Source organism: Salvelinus fontinalis, chromosome 13 (assembly GCF_029448725.1).
Source record: "Salvelinus fontinalis isolate EN_2023a chromosome 13, ASM2944872v1, whole genome shotgun sequence".
NCBI classification, from domain to species: Eukaryota; Metazoa; Chordata; class Actinopteri; order Salmoniformes; family Salmonidae; genus Salvelinus; species Salvelinus fontinalis.
This window is the reverse complement of record NC_074677.1, coordinates 31,976,792-31,999,425: the sequence shown is the minus strand read 5'-3', so window position 1 is coordinate 31,999,425 and position 22,634 is coordinate 31,976,792. Positions and strand designations below refer to the sequence as shown.

Sequence of the window (22,634 nt, the reverse complement as noted above, 5' to 3'; positions counted from 1 at the left end):
ACATATTCCTATATTTCTCTGCATGCTTTGTCTGGAAGTGTCGGGACAAGTTGTAGTCTTTCAAGACAGCGGTGCTCTCTTTGCACACAGCTTTCCCTGATACCTCAATAAAGAATTACTTCGATGTCCACTCTTGCTGGAAGAGCCTACATTCATTTTCTTTGAAAAACGAATTTAAGCAATTTCTAGCTAGCTACTATTTGTAACTGACGTGTTTGTCAACGTGTCAGTCAATGTCTGTCCTTCGGCAGTTATTTATACATGGCTTCAAAATAAAATGTCCCACAAGCTGTGGGAGTTAAATCATTACACAAAGGAGAGTATTTATTGGGCTTTAAATTTGAACAAATACGTTTTTCAAAACTCTACGATCGCAAATTCTTTGTGATCTGAGCATGATTCCGTTGGCCGTATTGAATCAGCAAGGCCGGCCCTTGCCCAGGCCTGGACGAGAGAGATAGGACTTGTTGCTGTGACAATAAGTCCCTTGCACAGACATAAATCTGACATTACTCCAGTGTCAGCTGATGACAGAAACATATTAAAATAGTCTTACTCTCTTTAACTGCTGCTCGTTCAGTAATCCACTCTGAATGGCCATATTACTGAATCTCAGGTTCAGGTATTCAAAGGAAAACAATGACTGAACATTTTTGGTTAATTGGGGAATTACCGTCAATGCTTGCACTCCTTGGTCCATGATTACCATCTGAACCCAAGCACAGCTCTCCATATAGCTAGTCAACTACAGTGCATTCGGAAAGTATTCAGACCTTAATTTTTTCCACATTTTGTTACATTACAACCTTATTCTAAACTTGATTAAACAAAAAAATGCTCATACAGAAGCAGCGCTGCTAGTGGCCGGTGATTTTAATGCAGGAAAACAGAAATCCATCTTATGCCTACCAGTATGTCAGCTATGCAACTAGAGGTGAAAAAAATTATAGTTCACCTTTACTCTATACACAGAAACACAAAGCTCTCCCTCACCATCCAGCTGACCATAAATGTATCCTCCTGATTCCTGCTACAAGAAAAAAACTCAAATTGGAAGTACCAGTGACACGCTCAAGAGGAAGTGGTCCAATGAAGTGGATGCTAAGCTACAGGACAGTCTATGTTCCGGGATTCATCCGATAGCATTGAGCAGTTCACCACATCAGTCACCAGATTCATTAATAAGAGCATTGACGACGTCGTCTCCACAGTGACTGTACGTGCATTTCTCAACCAGAAGCCATGGATTACAGGCAACATCCGCACTGAGCTAAAGGGTAGAGCTGCCGCTTTCAAGGAGCAGGACTCTAACCCGGAAGCTTATAAGAAATCCCGCTATGCCCTCTGACGAACCATCAAACAGGCAAAGCATCAATACAAGACTAAGATCAAACCCTACTACACGGGCTCTGACGCTCGTTGGATATGGCAGGGCTTGCAAACTATCACGGAGTACAAAGAGAAACAGGCTGGCGCCTGTTACCAAATGTTTAGAAAGGCCGTTTATAGGTTCAGTAAATGTTTTAAGCAACAGCAAATGGTCCAATAATGTCCACTTGATTTTCATATGCACATCACGTGTGGCAGCTCTGATCAGCCAGCCGCATCCAATACCAGCCCACACTCACCTGCTTCTTTCCGTCCACTCTTCCTGCACATCAACTCGTCCATCAATTTTTTTTAAATATAATGTAGCCTTGATTGCGAGCGGGGATGAAGACCCTGATGAAGACCCGGTCTTCTGTTGTTACATTTGATAAATTGGAGAAGTGCGCAGAGCGAGCAAAGTAGATACAATATATATCATTTGATCCCTGACAGGTAGGCTGATATTTAATCATCTGAATGGAGGTGTTGTTATTTGTAACTGTAGGACAGGAAGAAAGTGCATGCAGCCTAGCTAGCTAGCTAACTTAGCTAGCTACAGCATCTTTGCCAACTAGCGTCTCTCGGTTTGATGCAGTCAAGACGGGTACTAAATAATCATATTGGATGATAAAAAAAACTAACTATGACAAGCTAGAAGTTAGTATTCTAGCATGAGACGGCTTGTTATGGTTGGTAACTGTGTCTCTCCTCCTCTCCTTGATGTAGTGTCACTCACTCACAGTGAACACAGCGCATGGTCCCTCTGCCTGCTCTCAAACACGCTGTATCAGCTCTTGTTAATAAAGTAGCTTACAAATTCACTTTTCTGCTGCTTCCCTCACCTCGGATCCAATCATGTCTATACAGAACTGTTCGTCCTCGGGTCCGTTCGGAACGGTCTCTATGCATATTTGTCCGGGTGGGCAAGCCCCAGGTCCATTTCGGAACAGGTCCAACTTTTTAGACATCTGCTTGAGAGGCTTAACATAACAATCCCTGTCCTATGAGTGTCATCTGATGAAGATCATCAAAGGTTAGTGATACATTTTATCTCCATTTCTGCTTTTTTGTTACTGCTATATTTCGCTGGAAAAATGGCTGTGCTTATTGTGGTTTATATAAAACTATAATATAATTACTATAATTATATAAGACACATGTATGTTTGAGGAATTTTAATTATGAGATTTCTGTTTGAATTTGGCGCCCTGCACTTTCACTTTCACCAAATTGAACACGTTTCATTATTTATTTGAGACTAAATTGATTATATTAAGTTAAAATTAAAGGGTTCATTGTTCATTCAGTATTGTTGTAATTGTCATTATTACAAATATATATATATAAAAATCGTCCGATTAATCGGTATCTGCTTTTTTTGGTCCACCAATAAATCGGTATCGACGTTGAAAAATGATAAATCGGTCGACCTCTAGTTCAAACACACCAAAACAGTCGTGAAGAGGGCACGACAACGCCTCTTCCCTCTCAGAAGGCTTAAAAGATTTGGCATGGGCCCTAAGATTCTAAAAAAGTTATACAGCTGCACCATCAAGAGCATATTGACTAGCTGCATCACCACTTAATATGTACCGCACGGCAAGCGGTACACCGATGCACTAAGTCTGGAACCAACAGGACCCTGAACAGCTTCTACCCCCAAGCCATAAGACTGCTAAATAGTTAGTCCGGGTAGTTATTTGGTTAACTATCTGCATCGACCCTTTTTGCACTAACTTTGACACATACACTGCCGCTAAATGGTCACCCACTGTTCTCTCGAAAAATACGATTTCTCCAACTCTTGCCCTTCAACAGGGACAAGGCATTATAAAATTAGGCCAAATAATATGAGGGCAGCAAAACCAACAAGTGTTATTTTCTGGCACACAAAAACCCACAACAGAAATGCAACAGGGGAATGGAAACAAATTAGAATGCACTCAATGAATCCATACCGGAACGCAACTAAATGAAAAAAGCCAAAATAGGCTCACAAGGCACTTGAGCATTCTTTAATGAATCGACTCAAACTACCAAAGACTGAACGCACAATTATATTTTTCTGTCTGCAAGGAAACTTTGGCTTCAGCCACAAAAGAAACTGGGAGCAAATCAAAACTGGGAACAATGTAAGCCATCAAAGGAAGGATTGTCATCCAAAGAGCCTAAAACTTCCAAGTCAATGAACTTCCGAAATTCTTCCAGCATGAGTTCACTCCAAAAGCAGGTAACGTCCAGTCGATACGAACTGCACACTGACTGAGGTGCAAAAACCTGTAGCGTACCAAAGTTGGACCTCTTGATCAAAGTGTCCAGAGGTTTATCCAAAAAATTGTCTATGACAGTGTGTTATATAACAAATATTCTAGTATTTTCTAATTGGAAATGTCTTTTGAAAATGCTTTAGCGCTGATTAAACTAAAATGCTGCTCTTACAGTTTTTAAACATACTGTGGAGCTAGACCAGGGGTGGGCAAATTTTTTGACTCGCGGGCCACAATGGGTTCTAAAATTTGACAGAGGGGCCGGGCCAGGAGCATTTGGAGGGAGTGTTTGGGCCGGATATACTAAAGCATTAAATGTAGTGTGTGCAAACCTCATAGCACAGTAAGAACACTACAACCCAATTTATTAACTGTCTTTCAAATGTGAAAAATAGCCCTTATCAGTTAATAAATTTGTCTCAAGGAATATGCAAGATATGGCATTTACATACTATTTCGCAGATACCGGGATGAGGAAATGTAAATAGATTAAAATAACATACGCACTGTGATTTATCAAGATTGCGTCTGTTTTTAATAAGTTTCAATCGAAGGTGCAAAGTTAAAGAAATCAACATTTATTGAAAAATGGAATCACTTTCAACATTCAAAACATATTATTACACAACGAAATACTCAAGCTCAATAATATCTACTTGTGTTAAACTCCGCAAAATCATGGATGGATTGTCCTGACCGCGCGCTCTACAAACTCGCCACGGACGCCCTCGCCTTCACGCGCAAACAGTACACGTGTATCGTTGCCAAGCACACAGACATAGGCTGTATTAAATATCCAACCTGCAGCTGAAAATTTAAATTTAAATTAAGAGCGATGTGCGGCGTGTTAATAAAGCTACTGTACCGCTGCTGTGCGTAAATGCGCATTGCTCTTAATTAAAAGACGCACTTCCAAACGTTCCATATGCATTTTTTCATAACACAGCAGAAAAACTCACCATTTCAGTGGGAACAGTGTTGTTGGTCTCCCTTTTTTGCCAGTGCATCAAAGTCTGGAGTTAGTTTTGTTGTGGCAATTCTCAGGACAGATCTGAGGTGTTGGTCAGTTAACTTGGATCTGTGATGGGCTTTGTTGATTTTCATGACGCTAAACGTCTGCTCACACACGTAGGTCGAGCCAAACACCAGCATCTTCTGCGCCGTCCTCCGGAGGTTTGGAAACGCGGTCTCGTTAAGTGAAGCGTAAAAGTCATTCAGTTTAAGGGACTTGAACTTCTCCTTTGAGACGGAGTCAGACTGAAGATCGATCAGTTCCAATTGCAGCTCCTGTGGTGCTGATTCGGGGTCTTGTGACAGGGGACAGGACACCAGTTGAAGTGACTTGTCAATTTTTTCAAAATCACAGAACCGACGGCAAAATTCTCTGTGCAGATTTGCCTTGGTACTTGACTCTTGAATTGCAGTTTGTCGGTGAAAAAAGTTCTGTTGACTCTGTAAATTAGCTGCCAACCTCTGAGCAGTAGCCGCCCGTTCTTGTGTTGACTGCTTGCTAGCATAGTTTGCATGCTTCGTGGCAAAGTGACGGCTGATATTGTACTCTTTGAAAACCGCAACAGCTTCTTGGCATATCAGACATACAGCCGTTGATCGGACTTCAGTGAAGAAGTATTTTGTTGTCCACTCCTTATTAAACACTCGGCATTCGCTGTCCACTTTCCTTCTCTTTGGTCCGCTCATTTTCACAGAAGGGCTTAATGGTGACGTGAAACGAAGTGAAAATTAAAGTGAAATAAAGAGAAATACGCGCCACTCCAACAACGGTCAATGTGTTTTGAGTGCGCCATCTATTGGGGAAACGTGGGCATTGCAGGGAAAGGGGAAAAAAAGGAGGTTTTTACTATAATTTGGACAAGTTCGGCGGGCCGGATTAAAAAGCCTAACGGGCCGTATGTGGCCCGCGGGCCGTAGTTTGCCCATGTCTGAGCTAGACTATATACCCATGACTATGTGGTGTGAGGTTGCAGTGGTAGTTAACTTGACTTCACACTGCTGAATTTCAATAAGAACTTATCATAATTCTTGCAACCAACCAAGACGGACCCTTTGCAGCAACTGTTTATGTTCTTGTTGAACAGCCACTCATAGATAAATCGATGGAAAATAACTGCGAAACATTACACAAAAACCAAATCATGTGATAAGAGCACACACCCACTGAATATATTAAGTGGTTATGGTCTCAGTAGATTGCACCTTCAGAGTAGAATTAGCACAAGAGGGCATTTTTGTCTCAATAAAAGAAAACCTTTACTCTGAAAAATGGCATGATTGCCCTCAAACATGAGACATGAGGATGTTGTATGGGTTTTAAAGTAGTGCTAATGGATCTTCATAAGCTACACTTAATGGGAGATATTTCTTGTGTAGGAGGCAATATGATGTATGGGGTAGCAGTTTCTTCCGCTGCAATGGCTTCACACAAGTCAGGCGGTAGGGATGGCTAAGATGGGAAGGTGGAGGGATGGGATTGCAGGAGGGGGACAAGCGAGGGGGTATGTATCTCAGAATTCAATTCCACTGCTCATTAACTACCTGCTGAATAGATTCAAACCATTCGTTAATAAGACTGTTCAAATTTCCTGCCAGCGTCAAGGTACATTCTGTTAATGACAGATCATGTTTACGTGTAAATTACTTTCATTTTTAGTGCAGGATAATTAGAATTGATGCTAAATGTTCAACATAGCCATATATGCAAAGCTATGGCACGGTGGTAGATGTGATGCAACCCTTAATGATATTAAAGATTGATTGATATCAATGAGATTTAATGTACGCCTAATGTTTAACAAAAACATTCCCAGTGAATGCTTCTTGGTCGTATTGTGCATATCAACCACTGGTTCAACCATTTGTTTATCATATATGCATAGTCACTTTAACTATACATTCATGTACATACTACTTCAATTGGGCCGACCAACCAGTGCTCCTGCACATTGGCTAACCGGGTTATCTGCATTGTGTCCCGCCACCCGCCAACCCCTCTTATATGCTTCTGCTACTCTCTGTTCATCATATATGCATAGTCACTTTAACCATATCTACATGTACATACTACCTCAATCAGCCCAACTAACCAGTGCCTGTATATAGCCTCGCTACTGTTATTTTTCACTCTCTTTTTTATTTCTTTACTTACCCATTGTTCATTCATTACCTATTGTTCATTATTTTAAAAAGGTAGACTCAGTGAGATGACGTTGCCACGAGCAGCACCGCAGATATTGGGCACATTTGAATGGTAAGGCTAAAACTAAACGACTGTAGACGAAAGTGGATGAGTGATGTCGTGGGAGGTGTATCTGCAACAGCTGAAAGTCAGATATTAATGTAGTTTTCCAACAGCAAGGCTGTGTTCTAACATGGCAGTGATGCCATCGTTTATTTTTTTTAAATGGTTGTCTTTATAATGATCGAAACAAACTGAAATCTTAATATTATCTGTGTACATTGTTCAATCACTTCGTGAGATAGAGCCTCAAATATCACATGTATTTGTATAGACTGAGAGTACAAACAATTAAGGACACCTGCTCTTTCCATGACAGACTGACCATGTGAATCTAGTTGAAAGCCATGAATCCTTATTGATGTTGCTTTTTAAAACCACTTCAAATCAGAGTAGATGAAGAGGAGACAGGTTAAAGAAGGATTTTTAAGCATTGAGACAATTTAGACATGGATTGTGTATGTGTGCCATTCAGAGGGTAAATGACCAAGACAAAAGATTTGTGTCTTTGAACGGGGTATGCTAGTAGGTTCCAGGCACACTTGTTTGTGTCAAGAACTGCAACGCTGCTGTGTTTTCCCACGCTCAACAGTTTCCTGTGTATCAAGAATGGTCCACCACCCAAAGGACATCTGGCCAACTTGACAACTGTGGGAAGCATTGGAGTCAACATGGGCCAGCATCCCTGTGGATAGCTTTCGACACCTTGTAGAGTCCATACCCCGACGAATTGAGTCTGTTCTGGGGGCAAAAAGGGAGGGTGCAACTCAATATTAGCAAGGTGTTCCTAATGTTTGGTATACTCAGTGTAGATTTACTGTACACATAAATCATGGCAACTTGGTTTGTTTCAGTTATGTCTTTGGTTATATTCGCCTGGGGGGAAAAAAAAAGAATGACTATTTGACAATAGAGCCACCCACAATGTAGGCGATAGCTGCAGGATGAAGTTGCTGAAGAGCAACTGCAGAAACTTGCGGTCGACTGATCCTTATTTACATGATTTTTGTAAAATCATCACTTCTAAAGGAGGTGACCAACGATGCTCACCAACTTGACAAAATCGATCCGCTCGTGCCCATCGAGATAAGTACGATGTAAAGCTCTGCTCTCACACAGTCACACGGAATATCTGTGCTTGTGTGCTTCACGCTGCTACAACGTGGTAGCTGCGGGACCAAAACAGCAGAGGTTTAGCCTCGTGCTTCAACACTCCTTGTTGTTAAGGAAATTGACCCACTACTACTACTTACTTTATGCATCCATGTAATTTCCCTGAGTCGACCTTTAAACTAAACCTATGACCTGACCCAACACCTCATGCATTACTGCCCCACACTGGCAAAAAAGTGTCATCCCAAAAAACTATACAACACATAAATGGCTCCTATCCTGCCACTGTTAAAACAAAATAGAAAAGTTATTTTAAAAATGTAATTAAATAAACACTACTAGAGTGGATCTGAAAATTAACTGAAACTAAACTGAATTTCAATGAAAATATAAAAAACACAAAACTATAATATCAAAATGTTGGAAAACCTTGGACAGACAACTTTCATAAATTCAGCACACAAATCAGACCACTTCAGCTTAAATGCCTGTGTTAAATAAAGCTCTGTTTTCCTCCTTTAAATTTGAACAAAGAGCAGTTTTGAATGAATTACAAAAAATATTCTGATGCTAGTCAGCATACATTTTGGTAGTGAGGGTCTTTTTTTGATAGAAATTTAATTGAGGGAGGTTATGACAGAATTTCAGTCAAGACATAAAAGCCTGTTTTGAGTCATACCCAAGAAAAGCTCATTATTCATTTCAACTCGGGTAATCATGTACATGATTGGTTTGAATAAGAGCTTTTGTCAAATGGCATTGATCTATATGAATTTTTCAACCACTGGCAAGAATTTCAAAGTTGAATGAGGCACTAAATTGTATAGCACATGGTGCCAATAAAACAAAGAGAAATACTATCCAGACTTCCCATGAGAGAAAATGTAGGAAGGAATGTGGGTAGCACCGTCATAAATCAACTACCTAAGACCTATGATTGATGACAGTGTCATGTATTTCACAAAGGCTGCATAAAAATGAAGAAAAATATGTTCCATAATAGATTGAGTAAAAATAAGCTATGCCTACATTGAGCTTAACATCAGTAGTCAAGTGGATATCAGAGCAATATGAGCACAGCGTTAAGTGGCCATTTGAGAGCAACTCCATCTACACAGCATGTTAGTATCCGCCATATTGCTTGAACCTGTCTTGTCTTTTCAGATGAGTGAGGAGTCGAGGTAATAGCACCTAAGAAGGGACACGGTCACATGGACATTGGATTCTCTGTCTATTAGCAAATCCCCGCTTGTGATAATGTATCAACTTCAACCTTTGCGTAAACACTATTCTATCCACTAGCCTATTGATGATTTCTACTTTTATCTGTATCAGTTGCTGAATCAATGTTTGCTGGCTCCCGTCTTAAATAGTTTATTACTAGTCATTATAAACCAAACCATCATCCAAGGATTTCATTTTAAAGAGCTGAGAATTTTTTTCAACAAAACGAAAGTAAATTACTTCAAAACCTAGGACTAAATGGTGAACTGAAGTTTCATAACGCAGTACAATTTAATTATGTATGAATGCCATCAACACTGCTTTTTGAAAACAATTTCAAAAGTTAACAGCTCCCTTCCAGGAGCATTTAGTTCAGTATGCCCAGAGCCATTATTGTTGTAACACTTATGTTGTTATTGTTGTGGCTGCTGCTGCTATCATTATTAATCAATATTGTAGGACAGAAGGCATCAGGAATAAGGCAGGAAATCTGTCTAAGTGTCCAAACTAAGTAAGAATTAAGAGGGATCTTGTCTCGCTCTCATTTCTGCAGGGCCAAGTGACCAATCAATAAGGCAGTTTGCTAGTCTCCAGCCATAATCCTCAAAAATATGATTATGCGGATTAGTTTCTCCCTCACCCATTTCATTTTCAGTCTGGAAGGTATTAGTCTGACAGCAAAGTGGAGCCCAACCAATACTACACACTTCAAAGCAGCAGCAAACTGTCTAAGAAAAGCAACGTGGTTCAAACATTTCCTTTCATCTTTATTTTCAGGGTAAAACATAGGCTAGGCCTAGGCTGTGCCTACTGCTGCCCCTGTTGATAGATTGCTAATAAAAAGTATTCACGCTAGAGTAGATTACAGTGTGTGTGTGTGTGTGTATATATATATATTTATTTTATTCTCCAACTCTGTTATTAGATAATAGTGCTATTTAGGGACACTACCTACTTCAAACGATTTACCACAAGGGAGGGCCTAGTGTGCATTTTCACACCAGACTTCCCTTGCATCACCCAGCTGACAGAGAAAATTGGGGTTCTATTCAATCTGTAAAACTGAAGCATTACAGATTCCTCAACAGAAATGTAAAAGATAATTTCAGATTGAACTGACATATGTAGTGTTTACCGTGATTGCAGTCTCTGCAAAAGCAGGAACATTCCCTTTAAAATTTCATCATACTGTAAAAAGCTGAACTTCTGCGATGCGGATTGAATAGAGCCCTTAGACTGCATAATCCTGTAGCATCTGGCATTTGTGCAGACAAAACAGCCGAGAAGCTATCATCAGACAAGACACTGCAGCAATAGGTAGGAAACAAATGGACAGGAACTGAATACAATATGATCACAAGGGATCCAATTCTGTGGGAGACAGTGAGGCTGCCTGGAGGGTCTCGTCAGAGCCAAATTCACTGAAAAGTAACGAGTGTTATGCTAATGTCAGACAAGAGAATGCAGATCACTCAAGCCCAATAAGCCCAGTTGATAGATACCTGTATTTTATTTTAAAGAATGCATTTCCCTTACAATGATGAAGCAGTATTTGTTTGTTCAGAGGTATGCATGCATATTATTTATGCTTCCATACATGTTTTAATTCATTGTTGAACCCAGCATTATATGGATGAATGCATGCAAAAAAATTGCCCACTTATATAATTCAACAGCTCTTCTAGTCTGATTTAATGACAGCTTGCTATAACAAGTTTATTAGGGGCCTAACAACTCTGGGGGGGGGGGGGGGGGGGGGGTGATCTAGCCCTAATCAAAATATTTGTTTTGGTACAAATATTTTCAGAGCAGTGGGCTAGGATTAGGACCGTTGTTATGATGACATCTTCTAAGAATGTTTTTTTCCTACATTGCAGTGGCCTAATGTGCAGTAGTTTCAAAATGGCTGATTTTAATCCAGCATCCCTCATCAGGGATTGTGTTGGTAGCTTTACTTGTTCAATCAGTTGGCACCTCAGTAAAGACTTAGTATAATCAAGACACAGAAGTCTAAGAGCACCGTCGCCAGATGTGACCAAGCCCAGTCATCTGTTCTGCGGCACAACCACTTCTGTTGACAGAGGGGTACAGCAGCAACCCCCACAATAAAGCCATTGTTCTTCATTACTTCTCAGGGCACCAGAGAAGAACAGAGAGCAGCAGCAAATATAAAGGTCCATTTTCACTAAGGATGCACGATATATTGGTGAACATATCGGAATCGGCCGATATTAGCTAAAAATGCCAACAGTTGAACCCTGATGTGCAAAACCGATGTCAAAGCTGGACGTGCATACCTATATAACATGTAATGACGACACGTAATGCAACAGAGCATTCCTAACCTAGCCCACAATGTCTGCTGTGTGGATCGAGCAGTCAACAAGTCGAGCAGTCATTTGAAAGAGTAAGACAACTCAAATAAGAAATCCATTAAACGCCAAGATAATGGAATTCATTGCCCTTGACAATCAACCGTTCTCTGTCGTGGGCGATTTTTGCTTTCGCTACTTCGATGCAGACAAGAAACAGGGTTTATGTTAAATGTTACATAGACAGCTGGACAAGATGGAAACGGACACAGTGACAGTGGGCACCGAGGATGAGAGGTAACGAACAGACAGAGCTGAAACTTCACTGCTTGACATGTATGATGAGATCCTGGTTGAGAATGAAACGACTGAACAACGAAACAGCAAGTAAGTGAAAGAAATAGGTTTTGATTATGTTTTACTGGTAATGGGAACAAACGTAAATTCCAACAAAATAACTTTTTGGTCAGTGTGTGTGTGTGTGTGTGTGTGTAACCTTTATTTATCTAGGCATGTTTGTAAATAAGAATTTGCTTTTAACTATGACGGCCTACCCCGGCCAAACCTGGGCCAATTGTGTGCCCTATGGGACTCCCAATCACGGCCGGATGTGATCAAGCCTGGATTCGAACCAGGGACTTTAGTGCCTTAGACTGCTGCGTCCGTGTGTGTGTGTGTGTGTTAAGCATTCTAGTGCAGTTAAAAGTTAAAAGGCAGCTAAAATGTTTAATATCGGCATCGGGTTTTTTTGGCAAGGAAAATATCGGATATCGGCCAAAAATGTAATATCGGTGCATCACTAATTTTCACACCAGCTTTCAAATCACTGAGCTACGGTCTTGACAGCTATACAAACTCAATATAGGACACAGGAGGGGAAGCATTCAAATTATGTTAGGAAATGAGATCTCAAATCACCTAAACAGAGTTAAAAAGATTTTAACAGATTCAGTCTCACTAAAAAGGATATCCATTCTCCAAACTAGAGGTCGACGATTAATCGGAATGGCCGATTAATTAGGGCCGATTTCAAGTTATAGCAATCGGTATTTTTGGACACCGATCATGGCCGATTACATTGCACTCCACGAGGAGACTGCTTGGCAGGCTGATTACCTGTTATGCGAAACAGCAAGGAGCCAAGGTAAGGTGCTAGCTATCATTAAACGTATCTTATAAAAAACTATCAATCTTAACATAATCACTAGTAAACTACACATGGTTGATGATATTACTAGTTTATATAGCTTGTCCTGCGTTGCATATAATCGATGCGGTGCCTGTAAATTTATCATTGAATCACAGCCTACTTCGCCAAACGGGTAATTTAACAAGCGCATTCGTGAAAAAAGTACTGTCGTTGCACCAATGTGTACCTAACAATAAACATCAACGCCTTTCTTAAAATCAATACACAACTATATATTTTTTAACCTGCATATTTAGTTAATATTGCCTGCTAACAGGAATTTCTTTTAACTAAGGAAATTGTGTCACTTCTCCTGCATTCTGTGCAAGCAGAGTCAGGGTATATGCAGCAGTATGGGCCGCCTGGCTCATTGCGAACTGTGTGAAGACCATTTCTTCCTAACAAAGACAGCCAACTTCGCCAAACGGGGGATGATTTAACAAAAGCACATTTACGAAAAAAGCACAATCGTTGCACGAATGTACCTAACCATAAACATCAATGCCTTTCTTAAAATCAATACACACGTATATATATTTTTAAACCTGCATATTTAGTTAAAAGAAATTCACGTTGGAAATTGTGTCACTTCTCTTGCGTTCATTGCACGCAGAGTCAGGGTATATGCAACAGTTTGGGCCGCCTGGCTTGTTGCGAACTTATTTACCAGAATTTTGCGTAATTATGTCATAACGTCGAAGGTTGTGCAATGTAACAGCAATATTTACACGTATGGATGCCACCCGTTAGATAAAACACGGAACGGTTCCGTATTTCACTGAAAGAATAAACGTTTTGTTTTCGAAATGATAGTTTCCGGATTTGACCATATTAATGGCCTACGGCTATTATTTCTGTGTGTTATTATACTATAATTAAGTCTAGGATTTGATTGCGCAGTCTGACTGAGCGAGGGTAGCATTCAGTCTATCCTCGTTCGTAAGCATTCATTCAAACAGCACTGTCTTGCATTTGCCAGCAGCTCTTCGCTGTGCTTCAAGCATTGCGCTGTTTATGACTTCAAGCCTATCAACTCCCTAGATTAGGCTGGCAATACTAAAGTACCTATTAGAACATCCAATAGTCAAAGGTATATGAAATACAAATGGTAGAGAGAGAAATAGTCCTATAATTCCTACAACCTAAAACTTCTTACCTGGGAATATTGAAGACTCATGTTTAAAAGGAACCACCAGCTTTCATATGAGCAAGGAACTTAAACGTTAGCTTTTTTACATGGCAAATATTGCACTTTTACTTTCTTCTTGAACAGTTAGTTTTTGCAGTATTTAATCCAAACATGTTTCATTGTTTATTTGAGACTAAATAGATTTCATTGATGTATTATATTAAGTTAAAATAAGTGTTCATTGTTCATTCAGTATTGTTGCAATTGTCATTATTACAACTATATATATATAAAAAAAATAGACAGATTAATCTCTATAGGGCCTCCCGGGTGGCACAGTGGTGTAAGGCACTGCATCGCAGTGCTAGCTGTGCCAACAGAGATTCTGGGTTTGAGTCCAGGCTCTGTCGTAGCCGGCCGCGACCGGGAGGCCCGTGGGGCGGCGCAGAATTGGCCCAGCTTCATCCGGGTTGGGGAGGGTTTGGCCGGCAGGGATATCCTTGTCTCATCGCGCCCTAGCAACTCCTGTGTCGGGCCGGGCGCAGTGCACGCTGACCAGGTCGCCAGGTGTACGGTGTTTCCTCTGACACATTGGTGCGGCTGGCTTCCGGGTTGGATGTGCATTGCGTCAAGAAGCAGTGCGACTTGGTTGGGTTTCGGAGGACGCATGGCTCTCGACCTTCGCCTCTCCCGAGTCCGTACTGGAGTTGCAGCAATGAGACAAGACTGTCACTACAACCAATTGGATACCACAAAATTGGGGAGAAAAAAGGTGTAAAAATATATTTTTAATGATAATAAAATGAAAATATATTTTTTTTAAATCGGTATAGGCTTTTTTTGGTCCTCCAATAAATCGGTAACGGCGTTGAAAAATCATAGTCGGTCGACCTCTGAATTTTGGAGTAATCTGTTGGGATTGTAAAACCAGCCTGCTACAAAGAAAATTGTATGGTTATTCTGTTTAGCTGGGAAACAATGGCAATGGGCAAAATGGCAATGGGCAAAATCAAATGGAACAACTGCTATTTCGTTAACCCACTGCAACGCCACCGCATTTTGGACTTCTAACCCTTTTTAAATATTGTGTGTCAGAGCTACAGACTTATGGGTTGAATCATTGGATTCGTCTATGTCTTCCTCATAATTTTAGTCTGTGTGATTAACTAGCTAGAGTGGCGCTTGTGAGACAAGGGCAGATCACGAAGGGGCTCGGGCAGAGTCTTTTTACAAAAACATCTGTGGAGTCCGAATGGTTTGAGCTACAAACGATGACTCAAACACGCACATGAACAGTTGAAGTATACATAGACAGATTTTTTATTTGGCTGAGGTGTTAGTTCAGTTAGGATCACCACTTTTAGAATGTGAAATATCAGAATAATCGTAGAGAGAACGATTTATTTCAGCTTTTATTCCTTTCATCACATTCCCAGTGGGTCAGAAGTTTACATACACTCAATTAGTATTTGGTAGCATTGCCTTTAAATTGTTCAACTTAGGTCAAATGTTTGAGGTAGCCTTCCACAAGCTTCCCACAATAAGGTGGGTGAATTTTGGCCCATTCCTCCTAACAGAGCAGGTGTAACTGAGTCAGGTTTGTAGGCCTCATTGCTCGCACACGCCTTTTCAGTTCTGCCCACATATTTTCTTTAGGATTGAGGTCAGGGCTTTGTGATGGCCGCTCCAATACCTTGACTTTGTTGTCCTTAAGCCATTTTGCCACAACTTTGGAAGTATTCTTGGGGTCATTGTCCGTTTGGCAGACCCATTTGCGACCAAGCTTTAACTTCCTGATTGATGCCTTGAGATGTTGCTTCAATATATCCACGAAATTGTCATCCCTCATGATGCCATCTATTTTGTGAAGTGCACCAGTCCCTTCTGCAGCAAAGCACCCCCACAACATGATGCTGCCACCCCCAAGCTTCACGGTTGGGATGGTGTTCTCCGGCTTGCAAGCCTCCACCTTTTTCCTCCAAACATAAATGGTAATTATGGCCAAACAGTGCCATTTTTCTTTCATCAGACCAGAGGACATTTCTCCAAAAAGTACCATCTTTGTCCCCATGTGCAGTTGCAAACTGTAGTCTGGCTTTTTATGGCGGTTTTGGAGCAGTGGCTTCTTCCTTGCCGAGCAACCTTTCAGGTTATGTCGATATAGGACTCGTTTTACTGCGGATATAGATACTTTGTACCCGTTTCCTCCAGCATCTTTACAACGTCCTTTGCTGTTGTTCTGGGATTGATTTGCACTTTTCGCACCAAAGTACGTTCATCTGTTGGAGACAGAACGCGTCTTCTTCCTGAGAGGTATGACGGCTGCGTGGTCCCATGGTGTTTATACTTGCATACTATTGCTTGTACAGATGAACGTGGTGCCTTCAGGCATTTGGAAATTGCTCCCAAGGGTGAACCAGACCTGTGGAGGTCTACAATTGTTTTTCTGAGGTCTTGGCTGATTTCTTTTGATTTTCCCATGATGTCAAGCAAAGAGGCACTTAGTTTGAAGGTAGGCCTTGAAATACACACACAGGTACACGTCCAATTGACTCAAATTATGTCAATTGGCCAATCAGAAGCTTCTAAAGCCATGACATCATTTTCTGGAATTTTCCAAGCTGTTTAAAGGCACAGTCAACTTAGTGCATGTAAACTTCTGACCCACTGGAAATGTGAGTGTGAATTAAGTTAAATAATCTGTCTGAAGAATTGTTGGAAAAATTACTTGTGTCATGCACAAAGTAGATGTCTTAACCGACTTGCCAAAACTATAGTTTGTTAACTTCTTGACACTAGGGGTCAGATTATATATATATATATATTTTTAAAATAACGTTCCCAAGGTAAACGGACTATTTCTCAGGTCCAGATCGTGGAATATGCATATCATTTACAGATTAGGATAGAAAACACTCCAAAGTTTCCAAAACTGTCAAAATATTGGTCGTGAGTATAACAAAACTGATTTTGCAGGCAAAAACATGAGGAAATCTAGCCCAGAAGTTATTTTATTTTTTTTATCTGTGTGTCATTGCCTGTCTTTCTTCCATTTAAAGGGGTATCAACCAGATTGCTTTTCCAATGGCTTCCTCAGGCCGTGACCAGGCTTTAGACACAGTTTCAGGCTTTTATTTTGAAAAATGAGCGAGGTTTTTCAAAATTAGTCAGGTGTCCTTTGATTAGTTCCTGCGCGAGAGAGGGTTAGCTCTCCATTTTCTTTCTCTCTTTTATTGAATAGGTTACGGTCCGGTTGAAATATTATCGATTATGTTTGTTAAAAACAACCTGAGGATTGATTATAAAAAAACATTTGACATGTTTCTACGAACATTACGGATAATTTTGGGAATTTTCGTCGAACGGAACGAGGCTGTGTTTTTCTGAACATAACGCGCAACCCAAATGGCGTTTTTTTATTATAAAAGTAATATTTATCAAACAAAAATAACATTTATTGTGTAACTGGGAGTCTCGTGAGTGCAAACATCCGAAGATTATCAAAGGTAAGCAATTAATTTTATTGCTTTTCTGACTTTCGTGACCATGCTAATTTGGGGCCAGCTGTTCTAGCATTGATTGATACTCACAAAAGCGTGGATTGTTTTCGCTGTAAAGCCTATTTTCACAATCTGACACGATAGGTGGATTAACAACAAGCTAAGCTGTGTTTTGGTATATTTCACTTGTGATTGCATGATTATAAATATTTTTAGTAATATTTGGTGCCCTGCAATTCAGCGGTTGTTTAGGAAAATGAACCCGCTAAAGGGATCCGTAGCGCAGAGAGGTTAACAAGAAATTTGTGGAATGGTTGAAAAACTAGTTTTTATGACTCCAACCTATGTGTATGTCAACTTACGAATTCAACTGTAGGTGGGAGGCTTGGGCGCTCCAGTACTGTAGGTGGCGGTAATGCACCATAACGTTGGATGCCAACTGCCGATAAACCCCACAGAAGAGGCAAGGGCGACAACGGTAGCTAGCTTTAGCTAGTACACACTGATAGACAGTGTCCTTCGCCCCCGCCTGTCGAGCATTGTTTGAAGGTAAGCCTTGTAATACATCCACAGGTACACCTCCAATTGACTCAAATTATGTAAATTTGCCTATCAAAAGCTTCTAAATCCATGACATAATTTTCTGGAATTTTCCAAGCTGTTTAAAGGCACAATCAACTTAGTGTATGTAAACTTCTGACCTACTGGAATTGTGATACAGTGAATTATAAGTGAAATAATCTGTCTGTAAAGAATTGTTGGAAAAATTAAGTGACTTGTGTGATCCTACCCGACTTGCCAAAACTATAGTTTGTTAACAAGAAATCTGTGGAGTGATGGTAAAACAAGTTTTAATGACTCCAACCTAAGTGTATGTAAACTTCCGACTTCAACTGTATAAATGTGAAGAATACACTTGGCGTTTCTAATCACTATCAAATATGGTTATGAGAGGAAGCCCACTGGCGGGCAGTGGGAGATGATGGATTTCTCAATGATGAAAAATTTGACCTCAATACAGTTTCCTGTTCCCAAAACTAGAATCTGTTATGAACAGAGTGGAAGTTTTGCAGACTTTACCCTTTGCAAAAGTTTTTTTTTTTAATTGCATTGTTTAGAAGGAGTGCAAAGGCGAAATTTGTTAATGCACAAGCGCACTTCAGAGTAGGTGTTCCCTAACGGAAATATGCATGATACTAGAACTCGCCAATAGGATCTCACTAGCTCATGCTTGGCTCTGCATGTTCTTCCCACTATGGCACATTTTATCATTTAATTTTAATTGTATTTATTTTTTTACCTTTATTTAAATATTCAAGTCAGGTAAGAACAAATTCTTATTTACAATGACGACCTACCCCGGCCAAACCCAGACGACGCTGGGCCAATTGTGCGCCGCCCTAAGGGACTCCCAATCACTGCCGGATGTGATACAGCCTGGATTCGAACCAGGACTGTTGCACTGAGATGCAGTACCTTAGACCACTGCGCCACTTGAGCACATCTTTGATGGCATGCTTCAAATTCCTCCGTCTTCATGCGCCTTTGGGAGTTTTCCACAGGAATACGTGGATGAAGTCAGCACTATCACCATCTACTGGTTTTAATGTCTATGAAATATTCAGCCTAGCAGTGTGAGTGCTTTGTCTAGATAAAGGCTACCCAAGCTGCGTGCGCATCTTGTGGACGGCTATATCATAGACTATACAGTAGGTGTTGGTACTTGGTAGCTTTAATTAGGGTGAACCTGTTGATGATTACAGTAAACTAAACTCCCTATTGACTGAGTAGCCTAGCATATCATTTTGCATAATGGATAGAGTTTGCCCAACATTGTAAATCAACACGTTGAAGAGATGGGTGCATCGAGGTTTTTGGGAGAAACATTGATTCGTTTCCACAAGACTAGGCTATGATAATTCAATAAATAACTTGAATTTTTAACAAACATGAATTACAGTACATATGACACAAATTGCAGAGATTCAATAGAGTTTAGCTAGCCACATCTGAATTGCCATATTTTCGGTTCATCATGAAATGTATTCCCAACGCATCTCTTGCTACAGCTCGTGGCATGATACAGTATTTGCAATACTGAATCAGCTGACAATGTGTAATAGCCTATTGAGTTGACTAGTCTATAACAGCACACACTCATGTTATATTTTAAGTAAGCCACTGATTTGACTTTTAAAAGGTGTTTAGGAAGCAAGCAAAATCAAAACAGCGCCACCAAGAACTTATGTCTCCATCGGTGAACTGTACACCACTGACACCGTTCCCTGGGCATTCAAATGTAAGGTATAGCTTCAGAGTAGTCTGCCTAGCTACATAGATACCTAGCTGTATCAACTGTCTGCCAGGTCACACATGCGACACACAAAGTGACAATTCAATCACGCTAGTAGGCCTACGGATCATAGTTTGAGCAAACTAAATCAAATTTCTAAATACATGTAATAAAGCTGAGCATTTTTCCGGTAAAGTGATGCAATGTAAATTAGCCTGAACTTCAACATGGTAACGCGCTCAGAATAGCTCCCGCTGCAAATATTAAGCATTCATTGTAGGCTACGGCGTTCTACAGAATCTGGACATTCGCAACACAAAAGTGTTCAGAACATCTGACTGGTTAATTATGACTAACCATATTAAACTTGTACACTGAAGTTGAATTTATGGTCTTTATACTTTGGAAAATCAACTATTTTCATATCTAATTTCGCTCATTTAAACTCCCAGTTGCAGCTTTGTGAGCATTACAGTGACACAGGGCTCAAGGCTAAGTGAAAACTAGCCAAAGTGATTTGTGTTGAGGGGTTAGTATGAAAGACAGAAACATCTGTAACGGCTATATGAGCGAAATGTAAATATTCAAAAGAGTGTAACAAATATTTGAGTGTTCTTTAGGCACATGGAATATCGTATTCCAACTTGAAGAACAGTTAGGCTACACTCAATGATTAACTAAGAAACTATCACTCAAAATTATACGGGCACATCCAGAAAAAAGCTTGCTCTGTATGCAGACTAATTTTTGCCCCCTCCTCCATGTCCATATAAAACCATTAAAAAGACGTAGGTTTGTTTAGTTTATCGTCCGAAATCCTACCTTTGTGAAGAGCTGCTGGAATCATGAACAAAAAGAGAAGAGTAGCGAGAGATCCGTTGCCTGTGATCGCCATGTTGTACACCTGCTTCAATCTGGCTGCGCGAGTAGTAGCAAAGCTACTTCACCTAGCGACAACGCGAATCACTTTAATGATATGCATGGCGGGGAGGGAACAATTCAAATTAATTTTTTAAAAGATGGTTAAACAACTGAGAAAGGTTATACAAGTATTACGGTGGGTTCTTATTGAATAATGAACAACTGAGGGAAAATTGTTTATTTTATTTTCAACCATTCCAGAACATGGAATCATTTTTGTGTGAAGGGTTTAATGCGAAACATCCAGTGATTTTTCAAAACTTCCCTAATTATTTGTTTTGTCACAAACAGTGCTTAGATTACTCATAGATGACTCGTCACATGAACTGGGAAGTATCATATAGTTGGCAGCTTTTCCATCCATATATTCCTATCAAAGATGTTGTACATGTCAATATGTTTTGCATCAATGGCATGTTCATTTGCGTAGAAAAATGGCCTGCACACACATTCAAGTAACACCGATAGGTAAATAGGCTACATCCACTTTGGGCATCATGCAACTAAAATACAAAAACAAGCATACAGTCCGTACTGCATTTTCAATACAGAGAATCTCGTTGAACATCATTTTCACCATTATATTTTATTTATTTAACACAGTACAGCAAGATAGCGCAGTAGCCTATATGTCCACACTACATTGATATAAGGCGGGCTCATTAGAATGACTGCTCTCTGACAAAAGTAGCCTACAGAGTGGTGCCTCTAGCGGTGGTACCAAGTTACATCATTTAAAAAAAAATCTGAATCTCTTGCAGGAAGAAAGATGATCTTGAGGCTTTAGCATAAATTAAATGTACTGATTAGAATTGTCCCAGTGGGAAGGCCACAATTACATATTAACTGTCTTGAAAATATACCACTTCATAGTAAAACACAAGTAATCCCAAATGCAATCATCAATCTGAAATCGTAAGGATTCTTCTATGCCATGTCATACCAAACAATTATCAGACCTCTCTGTTCTCCCTCAATATCAGATTGCAATGTACCTGCCAGGTCTTAACATTCCTTGTAATTTACAAAAGTTTGACTAAATTCCTATTTTCGAAGGACTAAATCGGGATTGGATTTTAAGGTTGAGTCGAAGAAAGCTCAGGAATGATCTTCACAGTGAATCAGGATCAGATGAATGGCAAAATACCTTTCTGATTTGAGCTGTACCCTGCAGAGATTGACACACACTGAGAGTGGAACTAAAGTATTGCTGCTGTGTTTGATGTAGTCAAGTGTTTGTTTGATACGTTGTCAAGTGTTTATTTTACAAAAAAAGTATTATATTTGTGTCCATATTGAACTGGTAAAAGTTGATTGTGGTATGGTTAAGGGGGGAAAAATAATGCCATATTAGGGTGTGGTGCCTGGTCTTAATAACCACACACATACAGTGCCTTGCAAAAGTATTCACCCCCTTGGCATTTTTTCTATTTTGTTGCATTACAACCTGTAATTTAAATAGTTTTGGGGGGGATTTCATGTAATGGACATACACAAAATAGTCCAAATTGGTGAAGTGAAAATAATAACTTGTTTCAAAAAAAAAATTACAGAAAAGTGGTGCGTGTATATGTATTCACCCACTTTGCTATGAAGCCCGTAAATAAGATCTGGTGCAACCAATTACCTTCAGAAGTCACATAATTAGTTAAATAAAGTCCACCTGTGTGCAATCTAAGTGTCACATGATCTCAGTATATATACACACACTAGTTCCGAAAGGCCCCAGAGTCGACAACACCACGAAGCAATGGGCACCGCCAAGCAAGCGGCACCATGAAGACCAAGGAGCTCTCCAAACAAGTCAGGGACAAAGTTGTGGAGAAGTACAGATCAGGGTTGGGTTATAAAAAAATATCAGAAACTTTGAACTTCCCAAGGAGCACCATTAAATCCATTATTAAAAAATGGAAAGAATATGACACCACAACAAACATGCCAAGAGAGGGTCACCCACCAAAACCCAGGCAAGGAGGGCATGTTGAATACTTTTGCAGAGGCAACAAAGAGACCAACGAACCCTGAAGGAGCTGAAACGCTCCACAGCGGAGATTGGAGTATCTGT

The 22,634-nt window shown here is 40.1% G+C and overlaps 1 protein-coding gene across 5 annotated transcripts in view; it reads right to left on the bottom strand.

The window, feature by feature from the left end:
* Positions 1–20,601, bottom strand: part of LOC129868440 (cell adhesion molecule 1-like) — a 542,438-nt gene extending 521,837 nt beyond the window's left edge. For all 5 annotated transcript variants that reach the window (XM_055942416.1, XM_055942417.1, XM_055942418.1 and 2 more), the window contains exon 1: positions 20,471–20,601. In XM_055942416.1, the coding sequence (XP_055798391.1) occupies positions 20,471–20,543 (73 nt within the window). In that variant the 5' untranslated portion in view covers positions 20,544–20,601. The remainder of the gene's footprint in view (positions 1–20,470) is intronic.
* Between the last annotated feature and the right edge of the window lie 2,033 nt (positions 20,602–22,634).